Source organism: Capricornis sumatraensis, chromosome 2 (assembly GCF_032405125.1).
Source record: "Capricornis sumatraensis isolate serow.1 chromosome 2, serow.2, whole genome shotgun sequence".
Lineage (NCBI taxonomy): Eukaryota > Metazoa > Chordata > Mammalia > Artiodactyla > Bovidae > Capricornis > Capricornis sumatraensis.
Genome location: NC_091070.1, coordinates 117,136,484 through 117,153,566, shown reverse-complemented (window position 1 = coordinate 117,153,566; position 17,083 = coordinate 117,136,484). Strand labels below are relative to the sequence as shown.

General features: G+C 48.5%; 1 protein-coding gene across 2 annotated transcripts in view; it reads right to left on the bottom strand.

Moving 5' to 3' along the window:
- The window catches only part of KCNN3 (potassium calcium-activated channel subfamily N member 3), a 162,467-nt gene that overhangs the window by 110,660 nt on the left and 34,724 nt on the right, over window positions 1-17,083 (bottom strand). For both annotated transcript variants that reach the window (XM_068965234.1, XM_068965235.1), the window contains exon 2: window positions 6,134-6,229. In XM_068965234.1, the coding sequence (XP_068821335.1) occupies window positions 6,134-6,229 (96 nt within the window). The remainder of the gene's footprint in view (window positions 1-6,133; window positions 6,230-17,083) is intronic.

Below are 17,083 nucleotides of genomic sequence, written 5' to 3'. Positions count from 1 at the left end.
CTCTAACTTAAACCCCTTCCATGGTTCTTCTTGCTGCCCACAGGACACTTCTAAAGCCCTTCAGCAAGACAGATGAGTTCCCGCTGGTCCTGCCATGCTCCAGAGTGGACCCACCCCCCTGCCCAGGACATTGTCCTCAAGGCATTCTGAATGTACTCTGCCGTTTCCCGTCTCAGAGGCTCTGTATATTTTGAGGCCTCTGCCTGGGATATCCTTTCCTTGCTGTCAGCCTACAAACACATCCTTATTGAAGCTAAGATGTTTTGCACATATTGTCTAATTTGATCTGTACAACAACCCTGTGGTGGGTATTGTTAGTATTTTCCAGAACCCACGTTGAACTACTAAAAAATCTGTGTTCTCAGCCTCCTGCTATCCTGCCTTTCAGGATGTCACTAAAGACATTAATTAGGGCCACAGTGACAATCCCTTGCGGAAGCAAAAGTGATTTCAAGGTTTCCAGCACAGAGAACTGGGTGTCTGTCAGGGTCTGCACAGAGTAGGCCCTTGTCAGGTACACACAGAATGAATGAACAAGCCAGATGGATAAGAAGGGGAGGGGAGGGAGGATCCAGGGGAGCGATGAAGCATTCAGTGTTTCACTAGTCAGAATGGCCATCATCGAAAAGTCTACAAATAATAAATGCTGGAGACAGTGTGGAGAAAAGGGAAGCCTCCCACACTGTTGGTGGGAATGTAAATTGGTGCAGCCACTCTGGAAAACAGAAAGGAGGTTCCTTCGAAAACTAAAAATAGAGTTGCCATATGATCCAGCAATTCTACTCCTGGGCATCTATCCAGAAAAGATGAAAACTAATTCAAAAGATATGTGCACCCCAATGTTCATAGTGGCACAATTTAAAATAGCCAAGACATGGAAGCAACCTAAGTGTCCGTTAACAAATGAATGGATACAGAAGATATTGTATTGTGTATATACACGATGGAATACTAATCAGCCATAAAAAGAATGAAATAATGCCATCGCAGCAACATAGAAGGACCTAAAGGTTATCATACTAAGGAAGTCAGAAAGAGAGAGACAAGTAAACACGATATCACTTACACGCAGAATCCAAAATACGACACAAATGTACTTATGGGAGGCTAGTGGCAAAGAATCCACCTGCCAATGCAGGAGACACAAGAGATGCAGCTTCCAGCCCTGAGTCAGGAAGATCCCATGGAGCAGGAAATGGCAACCCACTCCAGTGTTCTTGCGTGGAAAACCTCCTCCTGGACAGAGGAGCCTAGCAGGTTATAGTCAGTGGGGTCGCAAACAGTTGAACATGACTGAGCACAGTAAAAAAAGAACTTATTTACAAAACAGAAACAAACTCACAGACATAGAAAACAAGCTTATGCTTATCAAAGGGGGAATAAATTAGGAGTTTGGAATTAACAGATACACCCCACCACATATAAAACAGATAATAAAGACCTATTGTATAGCTATATAGGGAAATATATTCAATATCCTGTAATAAATCACAAAGGAAAAGAATCTTAAAAAGAATATATATATATATATATATATATCACTGCGGAAATTAACACAATATTGTAAATCAACTATACTTCAAATGAAAGAAAAAAGAGAGAGAGAGAAAGGGAGGGAGAGAGGAGTTCAGTGCTTTACGACAAGTCGAGTCAGGGACATGTCAATGGCCCCTAAAGTGTGATTGTGCAATGTGGGGAGAGGAGGCTGGCAGCCAGTCTGGGAGGTGCTGTTGATCACCAAACTACAGGAATAAATGGACTCCCCACAGGAGAGTTCAGTTTTCAGTTTTGATACACAACACAAAACCCAAAGTATTTTGCTTTTCATTTCTTTTCGGGACACATTAGCCTGAGGAACAGATGCCTGGGTCTTTAAGCCTCTGTACTCCAAGACATCATCCTCAGATGACAGGCGCTGCCTCGTGGGAAGCTTAGGGACCTTTTTTCCGGTCCTAGAACAGAGCCAGGCTGAGTGGACGTTCCAGAGAGGCCCGTTTCCTCTCAGTTGGAGGCACAGACTTTCTAAAACTCACAATGCCCAGTCAGTGACAGGCCGGCCCACAGAGGGGGAGCCTCCTGCACTGGTAAGGGGTACATGCCATCGCCTCTAAGAACCTTCTAAGCCTCAGTGCAGGACTTGAAGCCAGAGTTTGGTTGAGAGGTTCCCAATAATGTTTCAGAATTCTTTATCAAAAACACAAGTTGTCCTATTCCAGAAAGCACTCCTGGCCTCCTGTGTGTGCTGGGAGGGGGCCAGGGGCCTGGGTGTGAGCAACTGGGGCAGGGCTGGGGGGAGGTGGAAACACGGCCATCCGGTTCCTGCTGCAATTGAGCCAAGTGGCCAGCAGCTGGTGTGGATAAGGAAGTGGCAAGCATTGACACAAGCCCCTGACCTCACCCTACCCTGTCCCTGCCCTGCTTCCCAACAGATGAGCAGTGGCTGGCCTCTCCTTACAGAAGAGGTTATCCAAGCAGCCCCTCTGGATAAGTAATCATGCCTGAGATTACCTTCCTTCCACTCACACTCTCAGGAGGCAGGTCCCCTAGCTGGCTGGCACCAGACCTCAATCAGAGAATTACAGAATTGGAGTGTGGCAGGCTTAGGATCCCCAATGAACAGGTGTGGAAACTGAGGCCCAAGACCACAGGGCTAAGTAATGGTCAAAATGACTTTGGAAATCAGACATCTCGAATCCAGCACCCTTTCATTCAAAACATCCCCTGTAGAAAACCGGCTCCCTGTCACACGCTGTGGGTCCCTGGAAATACAAAGATTCACAACATCATTGTCCCTGAGGCTGGGGAAAAGAACCAGAACAGAAAACTACAGTATGGTCAGGTGAGTACGTATGAAGGCCCTGCTCTCTGGGCCCAAACCATTCCAGATTCCCTCTGGCAAAAGGAGGTCCCATTAGAACTTTCCAGAAGAAAGAAACTCACTGGACAGGTAAGAGGCACAGAAGGAGCCACGTTCTGGCGACAACCCACGTGTTGGTGGGCCAGGTAGGATGATGGACTGTGTGGAGGGAGCTGAGCGTGCAGTCAGGGTAGAGAGAAGTCCAACCACTTGCCAGTACCGGGCGGTCCTGACAGTGACCGTCTGGTGGGCACAGCTTGTAAGATGAGGCCCAGCTGGAAGCAGTGGGACAGAGGTCACAGGAAAGGGACTCACCCTCTTACAAGTTCAGCAAGATGGATGGTATGACTTCCACACTTCACATGGGGAAACCAAGGCCCAGAGAAGTTGTTATAAGTTGTTCTTGGCCCAAGGGCATTCAGACTGAAGTGTCCGAGCCAGGATTCAGTGTCTGAGCCAGGATTCAATGCCTTCACTGACTTCACTTCATTGCTCTGAACTGTGAGTGTCAGGCCAAGACAAGTAACTGACATAGCATCCTCTGGTGCCCATAATGAGGGCAAAGCAGAGACTAGCTGTGAGGTGAGCAAGGACAAAGTGTGCCCAGCTAGGTGCCAGCCCCACCACTTTTTAAGAACTGAGGTCACAACTGCAGTTGGGCGGGGTCAGGTCTGAGAGCTAAGGCTGCCAGCCCTGGGGATGGCAGGGCAGGACCCCAAGAGAATCAGAGAAGGGACACCTGGCTCTTCCAATTTCAAGGCCTGGAGTGGAAATAGCAGCAGTCAAGCCGAGTAGATTCACCATGCAGGCGTGAGGCTTGGACCAGCTCCTTTCCCTCTTCCCCGAGCCTGGATCACAGCTGAGCTTCACTGCTCTGCCTTTTTCTCTGGCCTGTGTGACCCCTCTGCACAGGTCAAGGTGGTATCAGTTCAGTTCAGTTCAGCCACTCAGTCGTGTCCGACTCTTTGCGACCCATGAATCGCACCATGCCAGGCCTCCCTGTCCATCACCAACTCCTGGAGTCTACCCATACCCATGTCCATCGAGTCAGTGATGCCATCCAGCCATCTCATCCTCTGTCATCCCCTTCTCCTTCTGCCCCCAATACCTCCCAGCATCAGAGTCTTTTCCAATGAGTCAACTCTTAGCATGAGGTGGCCAAAGTACCAGAGTTGCAGCTTCAACATCAGTCCTTTCAATGAACACCCAGGGCTGATCTCCTTCAGAATGGACTGGTTGGATCTTCTTGCAGTCCAAGGGACTCTCAAGAGTCTTATCCAACACCACAGGTCAAAAGCATCAATTCTTCGGCGCTCAGCTTTGTTCACAGTCCAACTCTCACATCCATACATGACCACTGGAAAAACCATAGCCTTGACTAGATGGACCTTTGTTGGCAAAGTAATGTCTCTGCTTTTGAATATGCTATTTAGGTTGGTCATAACTTTCCTTCCAAGGAGTAAGCGTCTTTTAATTTCATGGCTGCAATCACCATCTGCAGTGATTTTGGAGCCCCCAAAAATAAAGTCTGACACTGTTTCCACTGTTTCCCCATCTATTTCCCATGAAGTGATGGGACCAGATACCATGATCTTCGTTTTCTGAATGTTGAGCTTTAAGCCAACTTTTTCACTCTCCTCCTTCACTTTTATCAAGGTGATATAGCGTAGTACAGATGCCTCCAGATGAGGGTGCAGGGGCTCAGAGGAACTAAGGAAACACCTGGATCCCACAGCTGGTTTGGGGTGGGGTGAGCCTGGCTGGGAGCCCCGACTGTGACTCCCGGTCCCGTCTCCCATTCCTGCCCATTTCTCCTGCCTGTTCTCCTGGCTCCTTCCTGGGGTTAAAGCCCACCCACGTTGTCCAGGCCGGACCCCACAAAGGAACCTGCTTGGTGGTGTCTGGGACTCTCAGCCTTCACAGCACAAGCTCTGTCCCTGCACCTGTGACCCCTCCGGAGACTAAAGAGTCCCCACCTTCTCAGCGAGTGTCCTCTGGTCATCAACAGAGTGGAGCCAAGGTGGCCTGCAGCCAAGGCTCCCTCCCCGAGGCTGGCTGCAGTGGCTTCTGACACGCAACGGGAGAGCAGACCACCCTCCCAGGAGGAGAAGATGCTCACCCATCTCTGCCTGTGTAGCACTCAGCTCAGAAATGCTGGGTGACAAGAGGTATGGTATTTGAAGTGTTTTAAAGTTCACAGAGCCCTCTCATACACTACCCATTCATCCTCACAACAACCCGTAAACAGTGCAATAAAAAGCCCCATGTTCCAGACAAAGAAAAGTTCACACGTTCCAGCCCAGCGAGGCCACAGGGCTGGCCAGACACCTGCTGTGAGAAGAGGTCATGGCCGAGTCTCGGCCCCAGCTTTCCCAACACTGAGTTCTGGTCTTTGTCAATTTCTCGCCTGCTGCCCAGATGTAGATCTATCTTGCTCCTCCAGCCAAAGAACAGGGTTACAGTCAGATGTGTATGCAACTGAGGAAAAACATCTGGATACCATAGAACCACCCAGGGCTGCAGCACAGCAGGTCAGCCCGAAGGGCCAGGTGACGCGGGAGACCCGCCGTCAGCAGGAGATGCCTCCGACCTGCTCACTCCTGCCTGCCCTTCCCAACCCAGGTCAAACCATCCTCCTTATAGCAGCCAAACTGGAGTACACCCCAGAGGCCAGGCCAATATTTCTCTGGGTGCCAAGTGACTCCTAGGCAGCAAGAAACAGAGGCCTCCTCGACCACAGCAGATTCTATTCTATCTAGAAAATGACTCCTTCCTGGCACAGTCCAGGAAGCGGTAAACACACCATCAGACTCCTAGTGTTATCTGGTGCAGTGTGTGTGTGTGTGTGTGTGTGTGTGTGTGTGTGTGTGTGTGTGCGTGTGCATGTGCGTGCACACACAGGCACATGCATGCAAGGGCATAGGAGGAAGGTATGCTTCACTTGGGAGATTCAGTGGCTCACACTCAGAAAGGCTCCGGCAATAGAGAAAGAGCAAAGTCAGCCCTACAGTAGAAAAGCACAAAACGAAGGCTCTGAGCAGGACTGTCCCCAAAACAGGAAGCCATGTTTGCCTCTGGGATAAACACAATGGTTCTAAAGCCGCACAGCAGCATCACAGTTACCTCTCCCATGAGGGCCCAAATCAAAAGAGAAGAGCCACAATCTCGGATACTGTCTGGTGAGATCCCCAGCTAGTTCCTGGGGGGGTGAGGGGCGGGCTCAGCCTGGAGCAGAGGAATGGCCCTGCATGAAGGGATGTGGGCAAGGGCACCTACCTGGACTTCACGTGTGTGATAGGCGATGATCAAACCCAAAAGGATGATGGTAGACAGACTGATAAGGCATTTCAGGGCCAATGAAAACATGGAATCCTGCAGGAGAAACCGAAAGAGAGGATTAGAAAAAAATCCAGGACAGAACATTTCACTCTGAGGCTACGTAAAGGGGTGAGGGGCAGCGACAGCAAAGGAAAGACTGTCACCAGCGCCCCCCAGGAGCAGGATACAGCACAAAGGTAGCCAGATCCCCGAAAGCACCTTGGGCTGGGCCCTGGGCTGGCTCAGTCTCCGCAGCTGCCCTCTGAGCCTCTGTTTTCTAGGGTTAAGTCGTATTTGCCTTCCTGGGATGAGCCCTGCTTGGGCGTGATGTATTATGTTCGTTATACATGGCTAGATCCAGTTTGCTGATGTGCTGTTTAGAATTTTTGCCTCCATACTCATAAGTCATATGAACATAATTCTTTTCTGTGCTGCTATTGTCTGGTTTGAGCATCAATACTGTGCCAGCTTCGGCCTTTCTTTCCTCTTAACAAGCCTGAACCAAAGGATTCCAAGGTCCCCTCCATCCTGACAATGCAGAGTTCTTTCAGGAATGAATGAGAATGTCCTGGTGGTGGCTCTCCCATTTTAGGCCAAGGGCACAGAAGGAAGCGAGGGCAGTGGAGGAATTCCTGGAGAGGGAAAGGGGCTGAGCACAGGAGCACAGCAAAGTTCCTGGGCAGGAGAAGGGCCCTGAGGGTCCCTTCAGCTGAGGCTGGGGGAGGCAGGGTGGGTCATTTGGCCTCTGCTGCAGTCCTCCAGCCCCAGGGCAGCTTAGGGGACCCACATGGTTAGCAGCAAGAGCTCCAGACCAGCCCACTGGATCCAACCTGATACAGCCACTTACTAGCCATGTGATCTCAGGCTGCTCACTCTATCTCTGCACTCAGTGGCTTCTGGCATCAGATGGGGATAATAGCAGTACCTACCTCTCAGGGCTGCTGTAAAAGATAAAGGCACTCTATAAGATTGAAGGCAAAAGGAGAAGGGGATGACAGAGGAAGAGATGGTTGGATGGCATCACCGACTCAATGGACATGAGCTCGAGCAAACTCCAGGAGACAGTGAAGGACAGGGAAGCCTGGCATGCTGCAAATCCATGGGGTCGCAGAGTCAGACACGACTGAGCAACTAAATAACAATAAGGAAGGTGCCTAGCCTGGTACCCGGCCCTGTGAGAGATGGCTACTGTCATTTCCCTCACCTTCTCTGCAGGGCTGGTACCTCCTGGGCATTTGGAAGCCAGAAAGCAGAGGCGGCTCCCAGACCCAGAGGAAGGCGGGAACACAGCCCTGAACAAAGGCAGCAGAGAGCCGGCAGTACTTCCAAGCACGGTGCTATAGCCCCATGCATCCTGAGAGACGCCTGCCACATGAGAAACAGTCCCTGTGCTCCAGAATCATAAAATGCCTGGTGTCTACAAAGCAACTTACTGTTTATAAGGTAGTTTCACACCTTGTTCTCATCCATTCTCAAGACAGCCCTAGATCTTTCACCCAGCTTTATAGATACTACAGGTAAAGGCTCAGAGGGGTGAGTGGCTCAGGCCAGGGTTCAAAGCCAAGGCCTCTGACTCACCGCCCACAAGTGCTCAGCCCACTCTTCGGGGAAAACAGAATAAAAATGTGAAAAGTGTCCATTTACACAGACCCAAATGACAAGATAATAATGGAAAGTGTCTCAAAGGTGCGTGAGTGCACGCTAAGTCACCTCAGTCATGTCCGATTCTTTGCAACTCTATGGACTGTATAGCCCACCAGGCTCCTCAGTCCATGGGATTCTCCAGGCAAGAATACTGGAGTGAGTCTCCATTTCCTCCTCCAGGTCTCAAAGGTGGGATATAATTAATCACCACGTGCAACCTCCTGTAGAGAGGGGGGAGACATCACTATCCAAGAAAGCAAGCTTTCAGAGACAGAGGGAGGGGTACCTGAGATCTCCAGCATTAGAGGGGGAGGGGTCCAATATGGGGCAGCCACTGGAATCAGTGGAGGGCTTGGATTTGAGCCCAGGATTCCCAGATGCCCAAGTTTGTGTTCTCAATCACCCTTTGCAGGCTGAGATGGAAAGAGAACAGCTCTCCCTGGTGTCTGCCAGTCTACCATTCGCCTATTTGATACAGTTCTGGGGCCACTTGGCGCTGGGAACCCAAGGGAGAACCCATGCAAGAGCTCATTCTCTCTTCCTTTCATGACGATTTCAACCTCTTCTCATTTCTTGAGCACCTGCTAGGTGTCCAACAGTGTGCTAGACACTACAGGATATTAACAGAGATCCTCTGCCTACCAGAAGCTTCCAAACTGGCTTATACACAGACCCCCCAACTTTCTATACTATGTAGGACCATCCAGCTGCAGGGAAAGATGTCCATTTTGCTCTTCCCAGATGATGGTCTAATTATAAGCCACTTTTCATTTAGCCTCTTGTATGTTCTACACTTAATGAAGAGCAGCCTGCAATCATTTACTCAGCACACACGCATAGAGATGTCTCGAGGAGTACTATGCTGCTCCAATTAAGGGCCCAGGACAAAACAGAACACAATTTCAGCCCTTTGGAAGGTTCCAATCTTTGAAAGCACTATCGGGTGCCTGAAACACATCCAAACCACAAGACCTACTGGGGCTGAAGAGCAGGTGGTGAATTCAGGGACACTCAGACTTTGAGGATAAGGCCACTTCCCCTTCAGAAATCAACTGGGAACAGATCATAATGTTTTCAAGCCAGAAATGACCATCACTTTCTTCTCAAAGGGGTCTGAAGACATCTGGGGAGCATCACGCCTCCCCAGGGAAGGATTTGGGATCAGCTGCGTATTTCAAACTCTAATTAATTTCTTTTGGCAGAAATTAACTGAAATCAGAATCCAAGTCTATTTCCATCATTTTTAGAGGAAGAAATAAAGGGAAAGGGGCCAGATGCTGTCTCCTCTCCTTTGAGCCTCTTCTTTTTGTTCTAAAACTCAAAGCCTTTACGTAAAAGGCAACTCCACCCTCTTCTTGGTTTTGGCCAGTGAAACCTCGTTGGCCAGCTCCAGCCCCAAGGGGAGATGAATGTGTACAGGATCAGCGAGAATGCTCGCTGCTTCACAGATTTCTTCGCAGTCTCTAGTACATGTCAATAAAAAATAAACCATCAACCATTTTTAATAGCCAAAAATATGTCAAAGAAGTCAGCTGGACTAGAATGTTTTCTATTTGTTAAAATGCTGAATTATCTTTTCTTTGCTGTCTGATCTCCAACTAAGCTTGAAGCTGACATGGTTCTTTGAATGATGGCAGCCATCAGGGCTGGCTAGCTGACGCATGAAGAGATAAAAAAGGGGCCAAAAACTAAAGCAAAGTCCATGGATAGGGAACTAGAAGGACCCCTTCCAGTAGCTCAGGCCTGGCAGCTTGTGCTGGGCATGTGGAAGATTCCTCTCACAGAGGCAAAATAACTCTGGAAGTAAACCCAAGCACCTGTGGGGCTTGAGGGCCTGCAGGACTGGGTTGAGTTGATCACAGCACTCCCTCCCAGCCCGATGAGTCCCTTTGGCCCTTGGATGGCAGTGCCTGGGAGGATGAACAAGTGTGTGTACGTACATACACAAGCCCTGTGATCACCCAAACCGATCAACCCTTCTCCCCTGCAACTCAGAACTTTTAAACAATAGAGTAACAATCCTTAATACGCAAGAATGCTTACGAATCATATCTCAACAGATGAGAGTTGTTTTTTCAAAGCCATTTATTCCTAAATGCTCCCAAATATTAGAGTGGGTAAGCAAACTGGAGACTAGCCAGTGATGGAACACGATGTTGTCCCTCAAAGCCACTTCTGTAGAGAATATTTGAAGACATCAGGAAAGGCTCATGATTCACTATCAAGTGATCAATCCAGACCCCAAAACTATATATATATATACTCCCAATTATTTTTAATGTAAAAATGACTGAAAATATATAGTATGATCCTATTAAGTGTCAGGGTACTCAACTGTATTACCTCTGATGCTCTGAGTACAACAGGTGCTTAATGAGTGCTTCCTGAAGCTTCTTAATAATAGTACTTTTATTTTGAGCTAATGTTTATTAAGTGTCAGCTACATACCAGGTCCCAGACTATGCCTTCTACACAAATCACTTTGCATCCTCACCCTACAGATGAGGTCATAATGTCTCCATTTTACTGATTAAAAAGAACACTGATGGACTTCCCTGATGGTGCAATGGATATGAAACTGCCTGCCAATGCAGGGGACATAGATTGGATCCCTGGTGCAGGAAGATTCTACATGCCATGCAGCAACTAAGCCCATACGCCACAACCACTGACACCCACATGCCTAGAGCCCGGGCTCTGCAACTGTGGAGGCCACGGCAATGAGAAGCCCCAGGACTGCAACAAAGAGTAGCCTCTGCTCTCTACCGCTAGAGAAATCCCACACGCAGCGACAAAGACCTACTACAACCAAAAATATAAATAATTTTTTTAAACTGAGGGTCATAGAGACAATGTGACTTCTCCAAGGTCATACAACTAGCCCAGATTTTAGCTATACATCAGATTTTTCTATTTACCATGCTCCCACCACCACCCCCGCCATGCCCTCAAAATGAACTAGACTTCCATGTGAGATGCTGAGTTTGTGTCATCTTAGTAGAGGCTGGCTACAGCCATCGGGGTGCTGTAGAGGGGATTCCTAGCAGGGAAGAAGGGTGAACCACATTCCTACAAGATGCCCACATCTGCGTGGTCCCTGTTCTGCTCCAAGACAAGAACCAGCCCTTCACAGATCTACGACTTCTCGTTGATGACAACAATCTGTTGCAAAGCACTGCTGTAGGGGCCTGCCATGCACGGTGAGCACTGTCAACCCCCTTTTACAGAGGAGGAAACCGAGACTTTGAGAAGTCACCTAATTTGTCCAAGGATGTGGCCAAAAAATGGAGGCAGGACTTTTTCCAGACAACCTGCTTTCAGGCCCCGTGCTCTGCCCATGCATCAACACCCCACCTGCCCTGCTGGTCAGACCTTTCCAGCCTCCGGTTTCTGCAGTGAGCCTTCTCAGAACCGCTCCAGCCCTTCTTCCCCCGAGGCTGTGTGGAGTGTAATGGAGTGTGTTCCTGGCTTCTGAGCCAGCCATATAAACTGCTCTCCCCGCCTGCCTTGGAACTTCCGAAGACAAGCCAGAATTGTAATGATTACGGTAGATCTTCCCAGAGACTTTGAAGTCCTAAATGTGTTCTATTGCTGGAACATTTGAAAATAACAGAAAACCGTACTTGCAAGCAGAGTCCTAGAGGGGCACTGAAAACAAGTGAAACGTATCAGGTAAAAAATGGGGAGGTGCCTTCCCCCAAGAATGAGTGTGCATGTGAGCATACGAGCCCCATTCATGATCTCTGTCACTGGCTGGAATCCCCAAAGGGGAAGAGGTGATACCGTCTAAAGTCTGTATCTCCTGAATTAAGATCTACATTTTATGCATTTGATTTGGGAAATAACTGATTTAGAATTCTTTTCTGCTTAATAAGGTCAACTTTTCCTTCGATTTCATGGAGAGGCTCCAAAACTGACTGACATTTCAGCATCAGCTTAATAGTGTGGCTCTATAATGATTGTCCTAATTGGACACTCTTGCTAATTAATGCTATGCAAATTAAAATCCAGCCCCTCGTCCACTGGCTGGGAAGACTGTATTCTTGGTTGACGTTCTCTGCTGAGACTCGGCTTCTTTCCTCAACCTGGTGCTTTCTTACCATAATCAAGCCCCTGACTTCCTCCTTCCTCTGCTCTTATCCTGCCTCTTTCTTATGATCTCTTATTCTCATTCACCCTCCACACCTTCCACTCTAATGCTCATCTCTTAGCTCAGTAAGCTGCCTGATTTAAATACATCCCTGGCTCTTCCTGGCATCTGCAGAGTGACTGCCCAGCCTGGATCCCACCAGAATCTGATTTTGGTCACTCATGGCCCAGAGTGGAATCACTCAGACACTCTGCATCCTTGGATGTCTAACTTTAGAATAAGGAAAACAGGCAAAGCTGCATGATGGGATGGGAAGGTGGACCCTGGGGGCCTCAGAGGGCACTTGGGTCTCTGACAGGCCTGAGAAGAGAGAATTGCCAAGAACCCAGGGTGCCTCATAACCAAGAAGTCTTGGGCTGGGCCCTGGGCTTGCCATCAGAGGACCCAGGAGGTCTCAGCCACCTCCGTGATAAATGCCTGGCTTTGGACAGGCTGCATCACTCTTCTAGACCACAATACCCCCCAGTAAAATGAGACTCTTGGACCAAATAGTCCCTGAAGCCTGCTGGCTGATGGCACTAGCCATACACTGGCCGTGAAACGCACATAGGTCACAAGGACACTCCCAGCATTTTTTCCTTTCTTTCCCTTTTCTCAAGCATTTCTATACATGATAAAATTGTGACTGTGAAACAGTCAGCAACGAAACTCACTCGTGCCAACTTCTCCTCAAATAGAACAAGATGGCTAACAAAGAAAATTACCATTGTCTTTTTCTAAATAACATGGGATTTGAAACCAAAAAGCCAGAATTCAAGTCATATCTCTGCTGCTCACTAGCTATGTGCCATTGGACCAGTCACTTAACTTCTCTGGGCCTCTGTTTCCTTCTCTGCAAGCCAGATCTAACAGGATCAACTTTCATTAGTATTGGAGAATACAGTAAAATAATGCATATGAAAAATATGAAAAAACTCATTTTTTATTCACAGAAAGAAAAGCTCACATTCTCTTGTAGCCAAGCACCATTTCTCTCACTGCACAGATGTCAATGCAGGGAAAGTCAGCTGCGTCTCAGTTGTGGGTCAGGGAGGGGCTGCAGAAGGCCCCTCCAATATCATCAACATTTGAGTTTTGCAACTGTATACAAAGATGCCCCCCAGACATTTCAGAAAGACAGCTTTGGTGGTCTGCAGTGGGGCAAACATTCATTCACTCATCCATTCACATTATAAATATTTATTGAGCACTTAACTATGCCCAGGCCCTGTGCTGGGTACTCGCAAAACCCCATTCACCCCCGGGCTGCTGAGCCTGAATCCGACCTGGCAGATGAAGGGCAGGTGCGTAGGGCCTGGAAGAAATGGGCAGAAGGCCCATGCTGAGAGAGAAGACGTACAAGTGGCTCCTTACATCCTGAATGTGAGGTGAGGATTACAGACTAACCAGATACCAAAGGAGGCTTCAGAGAGTGCCTTCTCCCCAAGGATGCTTTTTTCTGAGCATGCAGGCTCTCTGTGCAGACGAGGCGAGCAAGGGACCGTCCCCTGCTGGATGCCCACCAGGGCTAAGCATCAGCCTGGGTAGCGGAGACACTTTCCCACCTTCCTGAGCCCTCTGTGGAGGTGAGTGTGTGTCTTTACCAGGCCCCAGGGGCTGTCGCTCACCACCAAGATGGAAGCCCCGTAAGGGCAGTATTTTTCAATTTCATTTGTCCACTTCTACATCCTGGTGCCTCGGGCATTGTCCTGCACACAGTAGGTCAATAAGTATTAGTCAAAACTTAAATACTGGAATGAAGGAGGGAAAATTTTGAGATGTGTCAAGCTCCATCCTGAGCTTCCAAATACATGACAGCTAATAAACAATCAAAAGAACAGCCATAGGATTTCCCTGGTGGTCTGGTGGTCAGGTTCTATTCTTGATCAGAGCACTAAGATCCCACATGCCCGACAGAACAGCCGAAACACAAATAAATTAAAAAAAAAACAAAACATAATGGCCCCAAGCTGGAACATTTCAAATGTCTATCAATCAGAGAACATTTCAAACTTCTATCAATCAGAGAACATTTCAGATGTCTATCAATCAGAGATGCATAAACAAACTGGTATCTCCATACAATTGAACATCATTCTGTAAGTAACCATTTACATACACAAAAATAAAGTAACAGCCAGCATCTGCTGTGTGCTTAGCATGGCCAGGCACTGGTGTGATGGCTTTAGATCTCAGGACAATCCCAGGGAGGCTCCGTCACTTGCCCACCATCCCCAAGTGAGGATGAAGTAGAGATCAGATTCTAACCCAGGCAGAAGCCAGACCTCAAGGTCTGGGTTCTCTCCACCCAGGGAGTCTTATGACATATAGGATGCCCACCCATCATCAGAACATCACGCTTTCCAGCCCAGCCTTCCCAGGCAGGACTAATCCCCCACCTCATGGCTCTCTGAGGGGGCCCCAGTCATGCCACCATTAAACCTAGGTCACTTACTACCATGAGAGGATATGAGCAGGCTGAGGTCAGGTCTGCGGGTCTGCATCGTCACTGTAAGCGCAGCCCAGACCAGGCCTGCAGTGGGGAGGTCAGGTGAAAACACTTGTGCAAAGGAGGACCCCAGAGGTCTCAAAATAAAACTGCTAAGGTCAGGTTGGCCTGGGGCATTTCTCTGCAGCCCTCAGAGTTGTCACTCCCAGAAGGAAATGAAACCTGATGGCTGAGGGACACCGTGCAGCTGATACAAGGGCATCGGGTCTGAGCAGACGGTGGCCTGGTAATGGTTACTGAAACCAGCACGATGACCGGGACACCAATTAAGAGGAAACCATCCTCTCCAAGCCTCGGCTCTCCTGCCGTGCAATGCCCCGAGAAAGGATAAAAAGGTCATCTGGAAGACCACGCTACCAAAATATCAAGTCAGATGGGTCATCCCTAGGGCCACAGACATAATTCCAATTAAGGAGATGGTTTCCTTTACAAGGTCTGAGCAGAGGGGAACTGGCATATCATGAATTCGCTACTGCATGCCTGCTTATAATTTATTTTCCTGCCCCACTTACAATATTGGCAAAGATTCCATGCAATTCAATCAAAATTTTTATTACATACTTGCCATGTGCCAGGCACTGTGCTAAGTGTGGGACATTGAAATACACATAATGAGGTCTCTCTTAAGGCAGTTTGGGGCTGGTTGCTCCTGAAGTAGTCAAGAACTGGCCCGTTAGGACTTCCAACAGGAAGTAAGCACTTTACAAAAGTTTGTTGGGTGAATGAATGTCGAAAGGTTAGACTTTTGAGCTCAATACCAAGGCAGAATGAAACCGGGAGTGAGGGGGTGGGGTTCAGGGAGAAAGCAGGGGGGAAGGATACCCACCAGGCACCAACAGCACGGAGGGACCTTGATCTCCACCCCAGAACAGTTCAATCAAATCTCTGCAGGTGAGGCCTGGACACTGACATTTCAAAAAACATTTCAGTGATTCAAATGTGCAGGCCAGAAATGAGAACTGCTCCTCTAGGGGCACAAGAAAGAAGGCCAGAAGGCTGGGGCTGCCATCACTGTCTTGAGGAAATACTGTTGAACAATCATATGCATAAGTGGTGGCATTCCTTAGAGTTAAAAGGAAATGTAAAAGCCACCTAGTTAAATGGCTCATGACTCTCCTAAACAGCTCATGAATCTCTGTAAGATTCCTGGCAAATAGTCATTCAGTCTCCACTTGATTGCCTCCAGGGATGGGGAACTCACTTCCTATCAAGGCAGCCTATTCTATGTTGGAAAGGCTCTGACTTTTTCACAGACCTGGCTTCAGCTTTCTCAGGTGCTCAGCCCCCAATAAAGCTAAACAAACAAATGTCTCTGTAAAGCCTCACTCTGATCTTGGTATCATCTGTGCCTATGCAAAAGTCCTCAATAAGCGAGCCCCTCCCCAAGACAAATACCAATAAAAATATAAGTACCAGACCTGGAGGTACCCCTGGAAATCAACTTGTCCCCACCTTCATTCCACATGAGGACACTGAGGTCCAGTGAGGCCAGCTCAGCCCCTATCAAATACCAGCCTGTGCTGAAGCAAAGCTTAGAAGCTGGTTTGGGGGCTCCCAGGCTTAGGCTCACAAGGTTGCTATCCCTGCCACCCTCCCCTGTTTCTGAAGATATAAAAGCTCTAAACTTATCTGTCTTCCAAAATCCTAGATTCCTACCCTGGAAGTCACCTCCAAACCTCTCACCTAGCCGCTTTATTTCCTTCTCCAACAAACAATCTGCTCCTGATTACCTTTCATCCTCCTCTGCTTGTGGAATGTGAGTGCTCTTGGCCAGTCAGCAATTACATCACTCTTATGGTGTCAAAAAGCCCCGTACAACCTTCTCCAGCTTTGATGAATGCACATCCGTCACTACACATCTCTCTGAAGGCCCCAGTCCCCGCCTTCATCTCGGGAGAAGTACACACTGAAGGTCTCTTGTCCTAGTCCTAACGTGCATCCTGGCAGCCTGGGAGTGCCCCATTACAGAGAACCACTTAAACTTACTTCACTCCCACGGCTGTGGGAGAGCCCTACCAGAAGGCTGCTTGGTTTGCCATCACTGTGAGAGGGCTTCTCCTTGCAAATATCCAGTGCCACCCTCACCAAGACCATCATCCCCATAATTCCTCCAGGTGGCAGGAGACCCCTTTTCTTAATGTTCTAAAATGTTGGAGACAAATAACTGCTTTCTGGATGGCTTGCTTTGAAGTCCCTTTTTTTTTTCCCCCCTCTTATTAAAACCTATGTGGCCCCCAAACCAAGAAAACAACAGGAATCACTTTGCTCTGCAGAAGCTTGTGAGTGCCCACTGTGTTCCCAGAGAGAACCAAACCAGACCAGGCCAGGTCTGACCCAGGCCTGGGCTTCTCTCTCCCCATCCAACCCCAGGACATGCACCAGACTCCTGGAGCCTCTGCAAGACCTGTGGTCAACCAGTTTACCCAATGAGCTGGGTAAACGCCTCTTCAGATAAGCAGTCTTTAAAATAAGAGTTCCTACCACCTGACAGCCACAGATTACCCCAACCCTTCATCTCTCAGCCTCATCACCCCCTACAATTCTCTTCTTTCTTTTCATCCTTCAGCCCCTGCCTCTGTCTGCACCAGAGGCTGCTGCAGCAGCAGAAGCAACACCATGATCCCAC